This window comes from Varanus komodoensis, unplaced genomic scaffold (genome assembly GCF_004798865.1).
Source record: "Varanus komodoensis strain SLA01 unplaced genomic scaffold, ASM479886v1 scaffold77, whole genome shotgun sequence".
NCBI lineage: Eukaryota > Metazoa > Chordata > Lepidosauria > Squamata > Varanidae > Varanus > Varanus komodoensis.
Window position 1 is genome coordinate 2091201 of NW_025336442.1, and position 18427 is coordinate 2109627.

Consider the following 18427-nt stretch of genomic DNA (forward strand, 5'->3'; position numbering starts at 1 on the left):
CCGAAGCCGCGGGAGGCCATCTTTACTGTGGGGGGAAGGAGGGCGTGACGGCCATCTTTAAAAGGGCGCCTTCGGTTTCAGGGGGCGAGATTTTTTCTTCATACGTACGCAGGTACAGAGGTATGGATGCGTATAAATGCATATGATGGGTGTACATGGGTCTGTGTATATGCTTGTATACATATACATTGGATCGGTGCAGGTATGTGTGCGCAACGCTTTTTTTTAATTAGAATGCACATAAAACAGAAAATACAGCTTTTGTTAGCTTGTCCTAGTTACAACCCATTTTAACCCTAAACTCCTCCAGAAACATCTGGTTCTGATGCATTTGTAAAAAAGCAAAGTGGCACTCCACATGCACTGCATGCTGTGACAAGCATCAGGACACCCCGTGTGTTGGGAGAGCGCGCATTTGTGGTTCAAGCGGCTTTGCTCAACCCCTCACAGATACCCCAAGATGTGGACACCATAGCAAGGTTGCAGGAGCTTTGCCTGGTCGAGGGACACATTCCTGGGATGGGCAAGGTTAATTGAGGACTGAAATACCTGCTTGTTTTAGTCCCATGGCACAATCCCATGCGTGTTTCAACACCTGGGAAAAGATGGCATGGCTGGTTAGCACACCCTGGGTTTTGTCAGATGCTTTTCTCCCCAGGCATGCTTCGGGCTGCAATGGAAAACTCCTCCTGTGAGCAACTCAGCTTTAGAAAAGGAAATTCAGTGATTGATTCCAGGGTGGAATTGGGGTAGAGGCAAAGAATGGGGTGGCGGCCTCTAGGGGCAACCCCACTGGGCCTGATTTGATCTTTGGCCCACGCCTGCATCTCTGCTTTGCATTTTCCCAGTGGCCTTGGATCCAAGCTTAGATCTCACTGGATCACACCAGCCCTGATATATATACCCTAGTGATATACATGCATTATTTGACATCCCCCAAACTATTACTGGACAACATACTAAAAAGCAGAGACATCACCCTGCCAACAAAAGTGCAAGTAGTCAAGGCGATGGTTTCCCCAGTTGCAATGTATGGCTGTGAAAGCTGGACTGTAAGGAAGGCTGAGCACTGAAGGATCGAGGCCTTTGAATTGTGGTGCTGGAGGAGACTCCTGCGAGTCCCTTGGACCGCAAAGTGATCAAACCAGTCAGTCCTAGAGATCAACCTTGACTGCTCTTTAGAAGGCCAGATACTGAAGAGGAAGCTCAAATACTTTGGCCACCTAATGAGAAGGAAGGGCTCCCTGGAGAAGAGCCTAATGCTGGGAACAATAGATGGCAAAAGGAGAAGGGAACGGCAGAGGATGAGGTGGCTGGAAGGAGTCACTGAAGCAGTTGGCATGAGCTTAGGTGGACTCCGGGGGATGGTGGAGGACAGGAAGGCCTGGGGAATGTTGTCCATGGGGTCGCGAAGAGAAGGGCACAACTTTGCAACTAGCAACAACAAAACAAACTATTACTGTGATGCAATGGGTGATGCAGTGAGTGCTTTTGCTCCTTTCAGAGCAAAAGACGTGTTTCTTTTTCGAAAAATACACAAAGCTCATCCCAGAAAATCACTCTTCCAGAATGTCTCCACAAATAACATTCCTAACAACCTCAAAGCACCAGCATGACTTTGGTTGGCCAATGTGCAGGCATTTCAGTCAGGCAAATGCTTGCTCCAGCCCACGGTAAAAACCAACCTCCTCTTAAGCCTCTGACTGCATCTGATTCCGATGCTGATTTAATGTGTGGCATCAATAAACAGCGGGTTTCTTGCAGCATGCGATGATTCACGTGGTGTCTTTTTTATTGGGCTGGATCACTGCAGAATGTTGCCCTGCATGGTAAAATCCTAAAATATTAATAGAGAAGAATTGAAAGCCATTCACTACAGTTTCATTAAAGCAGACGAGAGGCTGGCTGGAGTGTTTTCAGTGTTTTGCTATGTTTTTGCAAAACACGGTGGTGCCTCCAGATTCTTGGGCCAGGTGCCCTCCGTGAGGAAGGCGCAGGTGGCGAGGTAGGGCGAGGAAGGGCAAGTCCGTGGGGAATCTTGTCGGTGGGCCCTACTGGGGCAGGGGCCTGCCCATGTCATCCCCTGGTGCCAAGCGTACAGAAATGCAGGCCTCCATAGTGGAAGGGACCTCTGCTGTGGCTCTTGGGAATGTGGCGATCCCAATGTACTTCCTCTGACGCTTGTCCTGTTGGCTTTTTGAGAGCCAGGAGCCAGTGCGGCATCGTGGTCGAAGGGCATAGCTCTGGGACTCGGGCGACCCGGGTTCTAGGCCCTGCTCAGCCATGGAGGCAGCTGGGCAACTTTGGGCCAGTCAGACGCTCAGCCCAACCCACCTCGCAGGGTTGTTGTGGGCATAAGACAGAGTAGCAGGAGAAGAGTGATGTGAACTGCTTTGAGTTTGTAATAAGAAAAAAGCGGGCTATAAATCCAACAAATACAAATACACCAACTTTGGAATTGGCTGTTAGAATCCCAATCCTGCTGTCCTTCCTCTTGCAAGCGACCCAAGGTTTTCACGGTGCTCCCAATCGCCAGTTGACCTGCACAACAACCCTGCAAAGGAAGTGAAGCAGAGTGTCAGCCACTGGCCCAGAGTCCCCAGGGAACGGCATGGCTGAGCACCCCCCACGGTCCCCGTCCTTCCAAGCCGCAGTGCAGCCCTTTTCACTGCTATCCCACACGACCAAATGGCCACAGAGATCTCCAGCTCTGGTGCCGAGCTGACTTTGCAAGTGGTTTAATTCTTCTTTGTACTCCTAAAGCATGGTAGAAATAAAAAGTAGCTGCAGAGCTGACTCCTGTTCCGTGCACAGCGCGAGAGGACAGCCTGATCCCGCAGCTTGTAACTTTAAATGGAGGAAGGTTAGAAGATTCCCCCATCCTCTGCCCGCCCTGCTTCTCTTAGTTTGCAATCCTGTCCCTGCTGCATGCAATTGGTGGTAATTTTATTATGTCTCCTCCCAGGAAATGTTTTGGCAACATATCAGCTGTCCTCAAAAGTGACTGGGAGGTTAAAAAGGAGGAGAACATGGTGGCTTTTGATCTGTGAGAGAGTCCAGGGTAGTTCAAGGTACGTGAATTTACTCGCTCTTTTCCAAAAGCTTATGAATTGCTAGTTCATTTTGTTGCTGCTTTTCACAGTGAGCACTGTTTGTCTGGAAATACCTTTATGGATATTATGAGCAATATTGTATCCTTAAATATTTACTCTCTATGAACTTTTTAGTGAGCTTTGGCTATTGGGTGGAATAGAAGCTTAATAAATTAAGTGAAATATAGTTGCATTACTTATTTCTAATTTATCCAGTCAGTAGTAAATACAGTATTCCTCTGGGTTGTTTATAGGAGAGTCTTTTCGATTATACTGCCTCTTTCCTTTCTGTCTTGGGCTGCTATATTGAGGGTGTGTTTGTTGGTTGGTTTTCCTTCCCCTGTTATCTTTTAAGCTTGGGATAATCTGTAAAATATGTAGTGCTTATCACAGACATTCTTTTCTCTGATTCAAACTGTGGCAGCGGTGGAAAGCAATATTTCTGCAAGCTACTCTGCTTCTTGTAAGGAGTGTAGGTTTTTTAAAAAGCACATTTGTATTTTATCATTTTTTCGAGTGTGGGCCATCCCTCCAGAACTCCATGATAAGAGAAACGACACTAATATGGAATTTGCTATTCTTTGAAAGACAACAATTTCTCTCTCTCTCTCTCTCTCTCTCTCTCTCTCTGTGAACATATATCCCCCCCACCCCGTCCTTCAACAATGCTGTTACACCTGGGCTCGCTCTCAGGGCACTCGCAAGCACTCATGAGCCTGGAAATGCGCGTCTTGGTATGTGCCAGGCTCTGCGACTGGGGACACCTGCCGCAATGCAGGCGCAAGCGCCAGGATGACGTTGCGCCCCGCTCTCAGTGAGGGGCTGTGCAATCCCCCTGTAGCCGCCTTTAGGCCGCGGCGCACTTGGGGTCTGCAGGGGGGCGTGGGTGCTCCCTGAAAGGGCCGCCGGGAGTGGGGCTTGCCCGTCCCCAGCCCTGGGTGCTCCCAGGGCTGCTGTTTCCCCCAGAGACAGTGCTTGAGGGAGCTCGCTAGGGCTGAGGCGCCAGCTCGTGTGGGCCGCTTGCCCCACCGCCTGCAGCTCGTGGGCGCTTCTTGGGAACGGTCCCCCTGCTGTGGCATCTGATCCCACTGGATCAGCTGGTTTTGCGCCCACATCTGCCTCCTTGGCTCCTTGTGCCTGAGGCTTTTCCGGAAGTTAAATGCACCCTTCCCCCCCGTCCATACATCTGTTTTCTCAGATCCTTAGGGGAAGAAGGCTTTGGAAGACAATTTCAGGGCATGCAATGCATTGTTCTGTCTGGTGGCCAGAACCCGGGTTCCCTTCATCCCGGCACTGCTTCTGTCCGGAAACAGCCCTGTTCTAGGGCTTGGGGGCACAGCCCATGTGTGCCCCCTCACTGATCCTCACTGCCCTTGGGATGGCTGCACGGCATTCAGAAAAGAAGGCAGAGGATGCTGGCACAGGCTAACCCGTACGGGCAGAGGCAGAATGGCTCTGACTTCAAACCAAAATATTCTCGCCCTGAGAGGCACATGCCTCTGCCCACACTGCCTGTCGCTGCGGTGCCACCTGTTCAAAGGCACCTTGACTCCCTTCCTCTTCCACCTTAGAGTTTTGGGCTCTGAACCAGCAGTCCTCAGAGGCACAGGGTCCAGGGGCCACCGCAGCACCCGGGTGCCTCGACAGAGCTGCCTTGCTGGGTTTGTATTTTATTCCTTAAGATTTATTTCATCCATTGTATTTTTAACCTGGGATGTCTGTTTGCCGTGAAGCAAGCGCTCGCCTTCCGATCCCAAAGAGTCCTTCCCAGTGCTAGAGCTCAGTTCCACGCCTCTGCCTTGGACCTTGGCCCCTTGCTTTTCTTTCAGCATCACCCGCTGACCTTTTCGGAAATGAATGTTCTGCAACCGCCATCCCGGGACTGGCCCACACACTCCTCCCATGGCAGCAGTTCTGTGAGAGTGCTCTTGGAATGCCGCAGAGGTCCAAATTCCCTTGGCATCCCCCACACACGAACTCTGGGACCTTTACTGGTTCCCAGCTCAAGACTGACAGGGCCGTGAGCTCACAAGGTGGCCTTTGAATAGCTTTGTTCTTCCGGCCTCGGCTGTCCCATCTGCATTATGGCCATAAGAGCACTGACCTGTGTTCCAAGTGTCCTGCCTGCACTGGAGGCATTTGGATAGCCATCTCTCAGATGCTTCGGTTTGGAGTCCTGCGCTGAGTGGGCAGTTGCACTGCACTGGCCCTGTCCAGCTCTACTCTTCCGTGACTTTGTGTGAAGTGCTTTGAACGCTTATGCTAAATACTAGCCTGCCTTTTCTGCCGAAAAAGCATGGAGGTTAAGCATCTCATCCTGGAGGGACCTGCCGTCTCCCCCAAATAGATGCCTGGAACCCTTTACAGAACTCTGCCCTACATTTAGCCATTGCTTTATATTACTGGAATGACATTCTTGCTGCTTTTGTTTCTTTTTCTCCATCCCCTTTTTATGCACATGTGTGAAACGAAGGTTTATGCTTCTGCGACGGCAGGCTTGTTCCGGGCTGGGCTTGGTTCGTGCTCTTCAGAGAAGAAATAGTGCTCTTCGGTTCTCCGGGCACCATCCTGAGGTACATCTCTAAACCAGGGATTCCTGAGCGTTTCTGTCTGGCGGGCAAGGCTGGAATGCTGAGCGTTGTGGGTCCCTGAGCAAAATGGCTGCTAAGGGGGCAGCCCCTTCACCAAACTGAAAGAGCACGTGCCTGCAGCACGGCCACCCCCCTAAAATTCTGTCTCCCAGAAGGTAAAGGGAAGGGTCCTGCTGTCCTCTGGGCCTCCCTCTCAGCCGGGGCTCCACCGTTCATTGCAGGAGGGACACCGAGGGAGGAGCTCTGGTATACTGCGGGCGCAGAGTGTGTGACGTTAGCGCATTGTTGCAGCAGCCCAGGGCTTGAAAGAAAGCGAGCAAAGGGAGCCTGTGGCAGTTGTGACGTGCAGAGTGGGCCAACAGTCACGCGCCAACAGCGAGCATGGGGCAGTTCCCCGTTGCGTCATGCCGCAGTGCCCCAGGCTCTTGGCGGTTCCTAGCTGCTTCTCGGATGTGTCCTTCACCGATTGGGAGAGCTAATCCTTGATGCTCTGCATGACGCAACTTCTGGAAGGTTCACTTCTGCACTGAGGCCGTTTCAGGAGGAAACGCCTTGACGAGGCTCCAGAACGAGGGAAAACCAGGTGGGCTGTGAAAGTCGCCCAGCAAGGAGGGAGTCTGGCGAGGGAAGGGCTCGGGCTGGGCTGCCAGCATCTTGCTTCTCCTGCCTGTCTCAGCAGGCCAGGACGGGACTAGCCATGGGGCTACGGAGCAATGAAGCCTCTTTGCTGGACAGGCGTGCCCCCGCCTGCTGGAAGAAGGCAGCAGCAGGGCCTTTGCCAAGGGGAACCTCCTGGGAGTCATGGATTCAGGGACTTGCCTGCAGTTTTCGTTTTTCAGTGGGGGGTCCTGAGGCATAATCTGTGAATGAAGAAAATGGGGGATGTTTGGTCTGCCTTTGCTGAAGTACCTGCATTCCACGAGTCCTACCACTAATGCTTTGCTTGGAATAAACTAATACACGTGAAATATATGCCCCTACATATTATAACAGATTAAGTCACACCTCTGTAAGAGAACTAATTTTTACATTAGTTTTTATTTTGTGTTGATTGCTGGAAATTTGCAATTGGAAAGTTAGAAAAAGTTAGACTTCTGCTCCAGTTTTGGCCAAGGTGCTTGAGAGGCGGGGGCTGTACGCTCCCATCATCTGCCTGTTTTAATTGGGCATTTGAATTCACGAATGGGGTCAAGCTACAGCTTTAATGTTCAACATGCTTCTTCCATGGACACAATGCAAGAGGTCGCCTTTAATGTTGTTCACTCTGTTTTTTCATGCTGACTTAAATACTCAGAACATGTACATTTTTTGTGTGTGAAGCTCACCAAGAGAGGCCATGCATCGTGTCGCAGTTTTAAAATGCATGCTTATCTTGATAGATTCTGTTCTGTACTGCTCAGTAGCAAAAGTTCTCTACGGAGGATGGATAAAGGAAAAATGGGTTTCAGAAGTGACCCCCAAAAGTTGGGGATGACAAGCTGGAAGGCTTGTGCAGGAGGAGCCCCCCACCCCGCCCCCCGTGGTGGCTGTCAGTTCCAAGGCTGCCTCCTGTGTCAATATGTACTTTGGCAAAGGAGCGCAGGGAAGGGCAGCTGCGGGGAGGTCCCCCCTCGGCTTGCTGGATGAGTCGCAAGAGCAGGAGAAGAAGCCAGTGCAAGCGTGTGCCTTGGGTGCCAAGCTAGGCTTTCAGCAGACGTTCCTTTTCTTTCTTTTGCCAGCCTGCGTCAACTGTGCTCAGGGTTTCTGTGACTATAGTATTGCCTCTAAAAGCCGCCTCAGACGGCTTTTAGGGCGGTCGGATCGCGTCGAGCCCTTAAAACCCTGCGGCATCTTTTGACTTGCATTCTCTTTCTCTCCACAGGTGAAAATGCCCAAGACCGTTCACGCGCGAAGGCTGGAAGGCCTGGATGCAAATATTTGGTATGCTCCTGCCGCTTGTGGCGCATGTGGCCTCAGCTGTCGGGGTGGCTGGTGTGTTGTGCGCGTGAGATGCATGTGCTGTGTCTGTCCTGGCCGGGAAAAGCCGCTCCAAACCGGCCGAACGGTTTCTCCCTCTGCCCCTAGTCCAGCATTGCAGTTGATGGTTGGCAGTGGCTGTTGCAGCAGAGGCAGGTTCTGTGGGGTCAAAGCACGGGGGCTCTTGGCTTAGCAGGGGTGGTCGCATCATGTGCCCCCCCCCACAGCTTCGCTGAGCAGAGCTGAGGAGGCCGAGTTGGGACGACTCGCTCCAGCTGGCTCGAGTGGGTTGCGCCAAGGCTGAGCTTGATGTGATCGGTTTTCATGTCGCGTTGTCTGCACCCCTTTCTCTTATTTCATGTGATGATGTGGTGGCTGCTTCATGTGATTTAAAAGGAAGGGGGCGTTGAAGCAAACAAAACCCTGGAAACTGAGGTGTGGACGGGTGACGGAAGCCAACCTGCCTGCCCCTGTGGCAGGGGGTGCTCAAGCCTTGATGGGCCGGGGCGCCTGATCTCATTCCCCAGGTAGCCGTGCCCCTCCCCGCAGCTGCCGTTTAATTCGGTTGCTTTCTGCCGTGGTCGGAGCCTATGTAAAATGGAATTGAGCCCAAATCCCAAGTGGCTCTCACTGCCCAGGGACTAATGCTCAGGAAAGGTATTGCCACCTCTTTAGAATGGGGGCCCTCGGGTGGGCGGGGGCCCTGGTCCCCCCGCCCCCCCACCGCAGAGATACCGAGCAAGAGCAAGCTGCTCAGGCAAAATCAGGCCGAACTGGCCTGCCTCACACGGTAGTTGTGGCCTGACAAAGTGCCGGCCCCTTTTACTCGTCTCCGGAGGGCGTAAGGGCGTCTCTCTCTCCTCACCTTCCTTTCTCCCCAGGGTGGAGTTTGCTGCGTTGGCTGCTGCCTGCAAGGCGGTGAACCTGGGCCAGGGGTTTCCCGATTTCCCTCCGCCGGATTTCATCAGGGAAGCCCTCACGGAGGTTGTGGGCGAAGAGGACGTCTCAGTCCACCAGTACACGCAAGCTTTTGTGCGTGAGAGCCGCCGCTTCCGTTCTCTTTCCTTGGCCGCCCCTTCTGTTCAAAAAATGCTGCTGCACCGTTTTCCCATCACGCAGCGATGCCCCAGTGCCTGGCGCAGGCAAACGTCAGGTGCCGTCCTTGGTGATCAGAACGTCAGAAATGACCACCGGCCCAAATCAACAGGGAGAGTTCAAATGCAGGCAACTCTATTCCAGACCAGACTGGAGATCATCCCAAATAGGGGGATAGTCTTAAAGGTCCCTGAACTCTTCATTCTCAGCCCTTCTCTTGCCAGTAGACACAAGACACTTAGGCGATGATTTAAATTGTGCAGCCCTGTGCGGTTCTGGGCCTCCTGGTCAGCCTTGCATGTTGCCAATCTGGCTCTCCCCCACCCCCTGCAGGGGCACCCACGTCTGGTGGCCATCCTGGCCCGGCTTTTTGGCAAGCTGTTTGGGCAAGACCTTGACCCGCTGGCCAATGTGCTGGTGACGGCCGGCGCCTACGAGGCCCTCTTCTGCTGCTTCCAGGCCCTGGTGGATAACGGAGACGAGGTAAGGCCGGGGGCCACCATGCTAGCCGAGCGGGCACTGCACTTCCCCGTCCAGCTGCCATGGCACAACCTCCCCGTCCCGGGGTGGCCTGCAACCTGGCTGCCCCCTGACTCGCTGCCCCCTGGCTCTCCACAGGTGATCTTGATCGAGCCGTTCTTTGACTGCTATGAACCAATGATCAAAATGGCCGGAGGGACGCCGGTGTTCGTCCCTCTCCGAGAGGTCAGTGGAGAGAGCTGCCAGCACCGCTGGGCAGGGGCTTCAAGCCTCTTCTGGAAATTCCTTGCGGGAGAGGCCCGTGGGGCCTGCCTGCCAGCTGTGGGGGCACTGACGTGGCGGCAGAGGAGGTGTGGTGAGCAGGATCCGAGCGTGCAGCGGGGCTCACCGCCTGCCCTGCCATTAGGCTTCTGGGAGGGGCGTTGAGCCATTGACCTCTTGGGGCGCCGCTGCTCCGGCAGGAGGTCTCCAGGACACCTTGCGTGCATCAAAACACAAGGCCACCCCTGTGCACAGGCTTGCCGCCTTAAAAGGCGCGACACACAAGGATCGAGGGATGGGGGGGCGGGAGAGGAAGACACTCCTCTTTCAGCAGGACGGGTGGAATCCCTCTCCCAGTGTCCTCCTGTGCAGCCCTGCTGACATAAGAGTTTTCTGCATGTCTTTTTGCCTTCTATCTCACTCTGTGCATATCTCCCTTCATCTCACTCCCTGCTGCTCCTGCTTAAGGAGAGAGAGCGAGAGACACAGACACACAGAGAATGATTCTAGTGCCCTCATTTGACCCACAAGACTGCTCTGGACCCTGGTCCAGCAAGACCACACCTTCTCTCTCTCCTCCAGAAAGCTGCAGAAGGTGGAAAACTGCCCTCTAGCAGTGACTGGCGACTGGATCCCGTGGAGCTGGAGGCAAAGTTCACAGACCGAACTAAAGCCATTGTCCTGAACTCGCCAAACAACCCACTGGGGAAGGTAACTGCGCCCTGCAATCTGCAGGCTGCCACCCGACCTTCAGCCGCTGCGCCAGCTCTGCCTCGGAGGAGCCTGCCGCGGGCGCCCTGTGGAGTGGAGTGGCCGCTATTGTTTGCAGCACACGGTAGTTGGGAACCAGGAAGGCTGCTCTGTGGTGATCCGAGGACGTTTCCTTCTGCCATGTGCTGCGTTGTGGACTTGGGATGTATGCAAACTCACTTGTGCAAATTCACCTTCCTGGAAACACATGAATCAAACAAAAATCTGTAGACCTCCCCATAATGCCTATTTTCAGAGTTTGTTCAATGAATGCATTTGTACACTTCATACAATTTTTATCTTGCATGTTTCCCCATGGTCAGATTTGTACAAAAATAGGCAAAATAATAAATCACTGCAGAGTCCATGAACCCGGGAGAGCTGGTCCGCCACAGAAGCTGCGGGGTGGCCCCGAAGGCATCCGGGCTCACCGAGTCCATGCAGATTTCTCCGGCATCCCTATGAGGCACGGGGGTGATTTATAGCATGTATGGAAGAAGTGGGTGAAAAAGGCATGACTGGAGAAGAGGGCATGTGCTTCCAGGAAGAAAACCTTCAGACAGAAAAGCAGCGTGGCTGGCAGGCAAGGTCACAAGCGACAGCTGCCGCTTCCTCACCTGGCCGAGTCCAGTGTTGCTGATCTTTGGTCTTCTGTGTGCGCAGGTGTTCAGCAGAGCAGAGATGCAGCTCATCGCAAAGCTTTGCATGAAACACGACGTTCTGTGCTTCAGCGACGAAGTGTACGAATGGCTTGTGTATGACGGAAAAGAGCATATTCGGATGGGTAAGGGAGATGGGGCTTGTCGGGATGGGTGGCTCTGGATTCCCCCCTGTGCACCCGCACCTGCGGCTGTGCTTTCCGGCTCTGCAGATCTGGACTAGATCTGCGGGAGAGGCCCCACAACCTCTGGGGCCACAGTCATTTGTGGCTTTCTAGACCTTTCCGTTCCCTGGATTTTTTAGCCTCTGCAAACAGGTGGGACAAACCTCTGCAGCTACCCAGTGAGTTCATGGCAGAGGCGAGCTTAAAGTTTAACTGGGAAATGGGAGATGCTTTAACCTGGCCCTTCACCGAGGCTTCTGCTTCCGGATTTCTGCAGGGTTAAGTCTGGCTCCTTTTCCCCGGGCTTTTCTTTCTCTGCCTTCCCATGCATGCCCTTGCACAAACACTAGGGGGCAGTGTGCTGTATCAACTGCAAAAATCTGCACCTTCGTGTTGCCTTGATATCCAGGTAATACCTCACTTTCCACAGTCTTAAAAATGGTGCAGAGGTGGTCATGAAATACAGGTTGCAAAGCACCTGCAAGCTGCAGCGAGGACTCACCAGCACACAGTCAGTGCTCCATGTAAAGAGGTCCTAGCCTGCCCGCACGCCGGATAAATGCCCCCTTCTTTTCCTGGTATTCCCTGCGGAGCGTGTAAGTGGGCTGCGGCCCCATATCGGGGCAAGAGCCTTCTCTGTCTTCCCTGGTCTCCGGGGTGCCTTTCCCAGGCAGATCGGTCAGGTTTCCTCTTGGCATGCTGCGGGGCACCAGCGTGAGACTAATTCTGCAAGCAGGGATGTATTTTTTAATCTGCCGCTGTTTTCCCTCTCTAATAGCCGGCTTGCCTGGAATGTGGGAGCGAACCATCACTCTCGGGAGTGCTGGAAAATCCTTTAGTGCCACAGGATGGAAGGTAGGACCCAGGTGTGGGGGGAATGGGGCTTGGAGACAAACTCGCTCGAAGGGGGTGTGCGGCATTCAGTGGCTTTGCCTGCATTCGCCCGCCTCGGCTCCTGCCAAGCTATATGCCAGCAGCATGCGGTCAGCGCCCACCTGTGCCCACGCTCGCAAGACCCCTGCCCCACTCTCAGGGTGTGCTCAGCAGCACACCTGTGTGAGAAACACACAGAGACACGCATGCTTTTGAAAAAGGTGCGTAAGATGCCTTCATAGACAGACGTACGCATTTGGAAGACCAGGCATGCGAAGAAGAAAGGAGGCCATGCCTGGCCCGTGCCCCGTTTCTCTTCACCACCAGTTTTTTGTTGGTTAGATTTATATCCCACCTTTTTTGAGGAACTCAGAGTGACTAACATCACTCTATTCCTCCTGCTCTCCATCTTATCCCACAACAACAACCCTGTGAGGTAGGCTGGAGTGAGAGTGTGACTGGCCCAGAGTCACCCGGTTGGCCCCATGGCTGAGCGGGTCGCCCAAGTCCTCCCTGCTGACGGGATGCAGCCTCAGAGAATCTCTCCTGTTTGGGATCCGGCCTGTGGGCAGGAAGAGGGTGCCCATCCCATTTCCCACTCTCACACGATAAACCTCCAGGTAAACTAGAACCGAGGCAGTTGCGCTGAGCGCCTCCTTTGCGTCCAGGATTCCTTGCCCCGCCAAGGATGAGGGATGCTTAGGGCTCCCTTGTCTGGCTGCAGGTCGGCTGGGCCCTGGGGCCGGATCGTCTTTTGAAGCACCTCCGGACAGTTCATCAAAACTCGCTCTATCATTGCGCGACGGCAGCTCAGGTGAGAAGGGGCAGCTGGAGCAGCTGCTGGGGGGCTGCCGCGGGGGTCCCTCGGGAGGCGCTTGCCACGCCGCCCGGCCCGGCCCCGTGCCTCCGTTGCCGCCCCCCCTGGTGCCTTCTGGAACTGCCCGGGCGCCACTTCTGGAGGGGCTGCGTCAGAGGGCAGAGTGGAGCGAGATGGTTTGTCTCTCTCCCCGCAAATGTGGCAACCTGGAGGGACCCACCTGTGGCGAGAGTCAGGGCAGCGGCCGGGGAGGGAGCTGCAGGGCAGAACGCCTTCTGCGGACGTCTGGCAGCCACCGACGTGGGTGGCTTGGAAGGTGGCTTGGGCCAATTCAGAGGAAGGTGATCGAGAGTTACTAGTCCCAGGGGCCGTGTGCCACCTCCAGGAACAGGGGCGGGTGCTGAGGCGCATGGGGGGCAGTGGCCCCCGGCCACACCCAGCAGGGGTGCTCTTGGGAGCAACTCATAGAAACACAGAAGCAGAGCGAGTCAGAAGGGGTCTCCCGGGCCATCTAGTCTGACCCCCGGCTCCAGCCGGCTCTGCTCACGCCATGCCCCCCATGCGCCTGTCCAGCCTGTCCTTAATAGGAACTCCCGGGGCTTCTGGTCAGTGGGTGCCCTTGGCGGGTGACCTGCCCTGTGCCGTGTGACACCCTGCAGAGCACGGAGTGCAGCTTGGGAACGCGCTGCCTTTGGCCTGGGCCAGCGGGACCCTCGCAGCTTCCTTGTGTCTGGCTTGCCCTTTGGCAGGGCTGCGGGTAGCACGGTGCCCCGATCCCCTTTGGTGGCCCCCGCCAAGGGGCCACACATCCTCGGCATCCCTTGGAAGCCGAGGGAAGGGGTCCGGCTTCCAGCTGGGGAAGCCTTAGCAAGCCAGACCCAAGGCGGCCTGGACATGGGATCACCGGAGGGCGCTCCCTTCCCCTGCACCCGTATCCCCCCAGGAAGCCATGGCCCGCGGGCTGGAGAAAGAGTTCGACCGCCTTGGGCAGCCGGACAGCTACTTCGTCCAGCTGCCACGGGAGCTGCAGCGGAAGCGGGACTTCCTTCTCCAGAGCTTGCTGGCCGTGGGCATGAAGCCGATTGTTCCCGAGGGCAGCTATTTCATGACGGCCGACCTCTCATCCTTCAGTAAGTCTGGCACCTGCAGCCCCAGCCCGCCACCCCGGTGCCTGGAGCTGGGGGGCGAGCGAAAGGGGAGGGGGGATTGCACGGCAGTCTGGCTTGTCACGGGTCTGAATTCCGGCCGGATCCTTCCTGAGGGGGCCTTCCCAGGGGCAGGGAGAGGCCAGCATGCATTGAAACGCACCCATCAATGTGTACTTCTGCTGCATTCCTCTCCCTCCTTTCCCTGCCAGATGCGCAGCAAGGCTCCTGCGCCTCTGTTCTTTCCCCTGCAAGGTTGGTGCGGCTGAGAGCCAGGGACAGGCCCAGGGTCACCCAGGGAGCTTCATGGCTGAGTGGGGACTCGAGCCCAGGCCTTCCCAGTCAACACGCAAAAAATGGGATGCATAAAGCCAGGTTTTTCTGGTGGCGCTTGTGCGTTTTGGGGTTCCGTGGGAGAGCCCTGGCATGAAACGGGTTTGGGGGCCAACTCCACATTCTGAGCAATCTGAAGATCCGGGAGTATTCCTGTGGCCCCCGGAGCATGCCTGTCATTCTGTCCTCTCCCGGGCAGGGGACTGAGAAGATGTCCGTCTTCACTCCCTCACAATTGGCTACTGGCTGGTATAAAGTATAATTTTACTGAATAAGCTCATACATACACTTGGGCCCTCCAGCAGCGCATCACTTCAGGCCCACGAGTTATTTGTCTCTGGTTTGTCTTGGATGCAGCTGAGAAAATGAAACATGAAAAGGGTTGATGATCTGATTTATATCTTAGAACTACACACCGCATCACAAGAGGTTAAACAAATGAGCAGAAAAACGAATTCTTAGAAACGCTGGCGTTGTAGGCTGACGAACACTGGGTTGAGGAGGCTGCTCTGTGGGGCACGCTCGATGCCCTGGCTCACCCCGGGGCTCGCTCTTTCCCCCAGAGGCTGACCTGCCCGACCTCCCGGACTCGGAGGAGCCCTTTGATTCTCGTTTTGCAAAGTGGATGGTCAAAAACAAGGTGAGTTTTGTGAGGGGCGAGGAGGAAGCTGTGCAGGAGGGCAGCTTCCATGTGCAGTTGCCCCATTCACAGCAAACACTGCGGTAAATTTCCATGGAAAATCCGGTTGGGAAGGGACCTTCATGGGCTGACTTCAGCTGCTCTTTGAGGCACAGGAGCAGGTGGGAGCTGTGTGCTCTGATCAGTTGGCAACCCTGCTTTTGCACTACAAGCCGCTCTTATGGCAACGGTCGCTCCTGTGGCACCTCCGACATACTGTCTGCAAGCACCTAGAACAAACTTTTTCATTTTTTCTGCTTTTTAAAGTATACATACACAAATCCATATAAAATATAGATCACTTTCTAGGAATCCTACGTAAGCGCCATCGGAAGTGACTCAGCTCTCCAAACCTGCACACTTTGCAATGGCTTCTGTAAGCCACATTCTCAGACATCAAAAGCATTGTGGGGTCCTCAACCCACTCCATCACTTTCCTTTCCACTTGCTCATTTCCATGCAGCAGCCAGATGCTGTGAGAGAGTGCGCATTGCGGAATATTAAAGATTTTCCCCGTACAAAATGTATCTGAGTAAGAACAGCCGCCCCAAAAGTAGCAAGCATGGCGGCTGAAAAGGCTCCTCTGGTTTCACAGCCAGCCCTTGCCAAGTTGGTCCAAAAGAGATTTTGTGGTGTCCCTGAGAACACACCACAGCGCTTTTGCCGAGGAAGCTGCAGTCGGCGATCCATCACCATGAGAGGCAAATGCCAGAGCAGTGATCCAGCCTCTGGGCTTTTTGGGGTGGCCCCGCAGCAGTTTCCCCAATTCCCAAATGTGCCTGGGGTTCCAAAAGTTTGAACCTGCGGGTCACACACGGGTTCATGACCGAAGGCTGGACGGAGAAGCTTGGAGGCGGCCTCCCACGCCAGCCCCCGCGGCTGCTCCTCTCAGAGCAGCAGAGCTGAGCTCTCGGGAAGCCCCCCTCCGCTAGGAGGGCTGTGTGGTGCGCGAGGTCTGGGTTGGGCCCAGGACCCGGCAGGCTCCAGTTCTTGCCCCAGCAGCCATCAAGCTCCCCGGGTGCCTCGGGCCCGTTCCCCACACATTCGCCACCTCCGGGACGGTCATCGCGAGGACAAGATGGCGAGGAGGACGCCAGGATAAGCAGCTGTGGAAGAGGGGAAAAGGTGGAGCATGCACGGGATAATAGTGGACGGTGCCCTCCAAAACGTTTTTGGGCAGAAAGGTCCCGCAGCCACCAGACCCGTTTCCCCCAGGACGTATTAAGGAATCCCAATAGTCCCTCAGCAGAAATTCACCACCACCTGGTTCTCTGTTTTGGAAAACTTCTTTCTTTGGCTCTCCCCGCTTCTCCGTCCACAGGGCTTGGCTGCCATCCCAGTCTCGGCCTTCTACAGCTCTCCGCAGAAGAAGAACTTTGACCATTTCATCCGCTTCTGCTTTGCCAAGGTAAAGTTGCCTGATATAGGGAGGTTCCCCTGGTTTTGAGGTTGCTGGGGGGATGTATTTGCTTGAAGGTTTTTCTTTCAGCCTGAATTCACATTTTTTGTATAATTGATTACAGCTTTATAGCGCTTATCGCCCAAAACTGTTTATGTATCTATGTCAGATGGGGCAGATGCACAAGCCACCAGCAGCCTGCTCAGCCCTCTCTGGTTTAACATCCCCCCCCCCTGCATCTGCTGCCAAAAAGGGGGATACTGTCTAGGAATTGGGTCCAGGGTTCTTACTCCAAAAACCTCATTTGTGCAAATGTCCCAAGAATTGGCATGGGAAGGTCCCTCCCTCTTTAAAATAGAGAGAAAGAAACTTGGGTTGCTTATAACATACACAGTGTTAAAACAATTTAAAATGGGAAAAAATAATTAAAAATGCAGAGGATGGTAACATCACTAAGAAAAGAACCTCCATTATATGCTGCCAAATGCTTAAGCAACAGAGAGGAAAGTCTTAACCACATCGGGAGAACATTGCAAAATTGGGGGGCCACCGCCAAGCAGGCCCCGTTCCTTCTTGTGATCTTCTTGGCCCTCGTTCTCCCAGGTAGTGGAGAATCTTCTCCCACAATTTGACTGCAAGTGAGGAAGGAACTGGGCGGTGAATCTTCAGCCCTGCTGAAAGTCGGATTGTTGAGAATGCTAACAAATCCTCTTTTCATTTTGTTCTTCAGGAGGACTCCACTCTGAAGGCTGCCAGTGACATCTTACAGCAATGGAGCCAGGAATCTGGCCAGTAAAAAGTTTCCTTGGCATGAGTTCTGTAGCGCATGTTGCTGCTGTCCCAGGCTGGGATCCTGCCTTCGTGAATTCTCCCCGTGAAATTCTGTTTGCAACCCTGAAGCCGTGTCAAGCCTCCAATTGTTTGGGCATCCGCCCATTTGACTGTCACAAGCGATTTGTAACATGTAAGCACTCCTTGGGCTCATGCTAAAGAGCTTTCCAAAGCTCTCCCTGGGTGCCTTTTGGTCTGGATTTCTGACCAGTACGCCCAGTCCAAACCTCACTGAGTGCTTTCTCTTGTTGTAAGAGATGCTGAAGGCAGCATCACACCTACTAAAAGTTCTGCCACTCTAACTGGAGGAAGTCGTCCTGGGGGCAGTGCTGTACCCGTGGAATAAACAATAATGTCCAGCGCCCAGCACAACTCAGCCAGTGAGTTCGAGTGTTTTTCTCAAGCGCGTAGGATCGACTGCATGCAAGAGCCTCCTGATGTTGGTACAGGGCCCATGTGCTTTCCCCCGTCAACTCCCTCAGGCAATGGTGGCAGTTGGATTTTCGTCCCCCTTTCAGGGGAAGAATACGCTACCTCTTTCCGACCCCACTCCATCTCTTGATTGTACTGTACTCTGGAAATCAGCAGGAAGCACGACTGGTGGCAAATAAAAAGAATGTATCTGCAAAAGCAAAAGAGGGGCATAATTTGTTCTAGGATTATGTATTTTCCAGAAAGCAGAACCAACTCAGGGTCCTGCCAGGAAATTCTCTGAATTGGAGGTCTTCCCTGTTTCCCCCAGGATGGGAGTGGGCGGAAATTTATGCTCTGAATACTTGGGGCTTCCCAGAAGCCACTGCCAGCCTGAAGGGCAATGGTTGGGATTCTAGGAATCGGGAATTCTAGGAGACCAGCACCGAATGGGTCTGATGCTTCTCCTCTATCAAGTTCCACAGATGCAGAAGTCCTGGGGTGTGGAGTGGTGCTGAGCTGATGGCTTGCAGGCTTTCCCACATGGCCCTAGCCCCTTAATTTGACGGCTTCTTGGCATTTGTGCTTAATTCATGGCAGTCAGGTCTTTTCTGCCCCATTCCTTTTTCCTTCAGCCCAAGCCATCACTGGGTCGCAGCCATCAAGAGCTGCAGTTTGGAATTTAAGAGGTCTGACGCCTCTGGCATAAGCAGCTGTTTTGCCTGCAGCAGCAGAAAGTTGCCTTGGGCTTGAGGTGGAGGGCAGATCAAATTGGCATTGCCTTTTGAAAACGCCAAAGAAGAGGAGGAAAAGTTCCCCTTGGAAAGGCTGGGAAGAGAACCTCCAGCTTCAAAGAGTGGATTCACTCGCGGGGGGTCGGGGTGGGCTATC

At 54.0% G+C, this 18427-nt stretch overlaps 1 protein-coding gene across 3 annotated transcripts; it reads left to right on the forward strand.

Moving 5' to 3' along the window:
- Positions 1-41: 41 nt before the first annotated feature.
- KYAT1 (kynurenine aminotransferase 1) lies at positions 42-17761 on the forward strand. 3 transcript variants are annotated; one of them, XM_044453112.1, is made up of 15 exons: positions 42-112; positions 2966-3071; positions 5566-5665; positions 7545-7603; positions 8521-8671; positions 9068-9217; positions 9353-9439; positions 10058-10186; positions 10889-11009; positions 11827-11903; positions 12646-12735; positions 13682-13868; positions 14780-14856; positions 16217-16303; positions 17025-17761. In XM_044453112.1, exons 3-15 carry the CDS (start codon positions 5570-5572, stop codon positions 17088-17090), a joined length of 1377 nt encoding a protein of 458 aa, XP_044309047.1. In that variant the 5' UTR covers positions 42-112; positions 2966-3071; positions 5566-5569; the 3' UTR covers positions 17091-17761. The 3 variants fall into 3 exon arrangements, with proteins under 3 accessions (XP_044309047.1, XP_044309046.1, XP_044309045.1); XM_044453111.1 differs by having other exon boundaries at positions 55-120; XM_044453110.1 differs by lacking the exon at positions 42-112 and adding an exon at positions 127-202.
- The last annotated feature ends 666 nt before the right edge of the window (positions 17762-18427 follow it).

Coding starts and splice junctions, on each gene's coding strand:
- KYAT1 (XM_044453110.1), top strand. CDS start 127: ATGCGTATAAATGCATATGATGGGTGTACATGGGTCTGTGTATATGCT. Junction 3,072..5,565: donor AGAGTCCAGGGTAGTTCAAG/GTACGTGAATTT, acceptor TGTGAAACGAAG/GTTTATGCTTCTGCGACGGC. Junction 12,736..13,681: donor ATTGCGCGACGGCAGCTCAG/GTGAGAAGGGGC, acceptor GTATCCCCCCAG/GAAGCCATGGCCCGCGGGCT.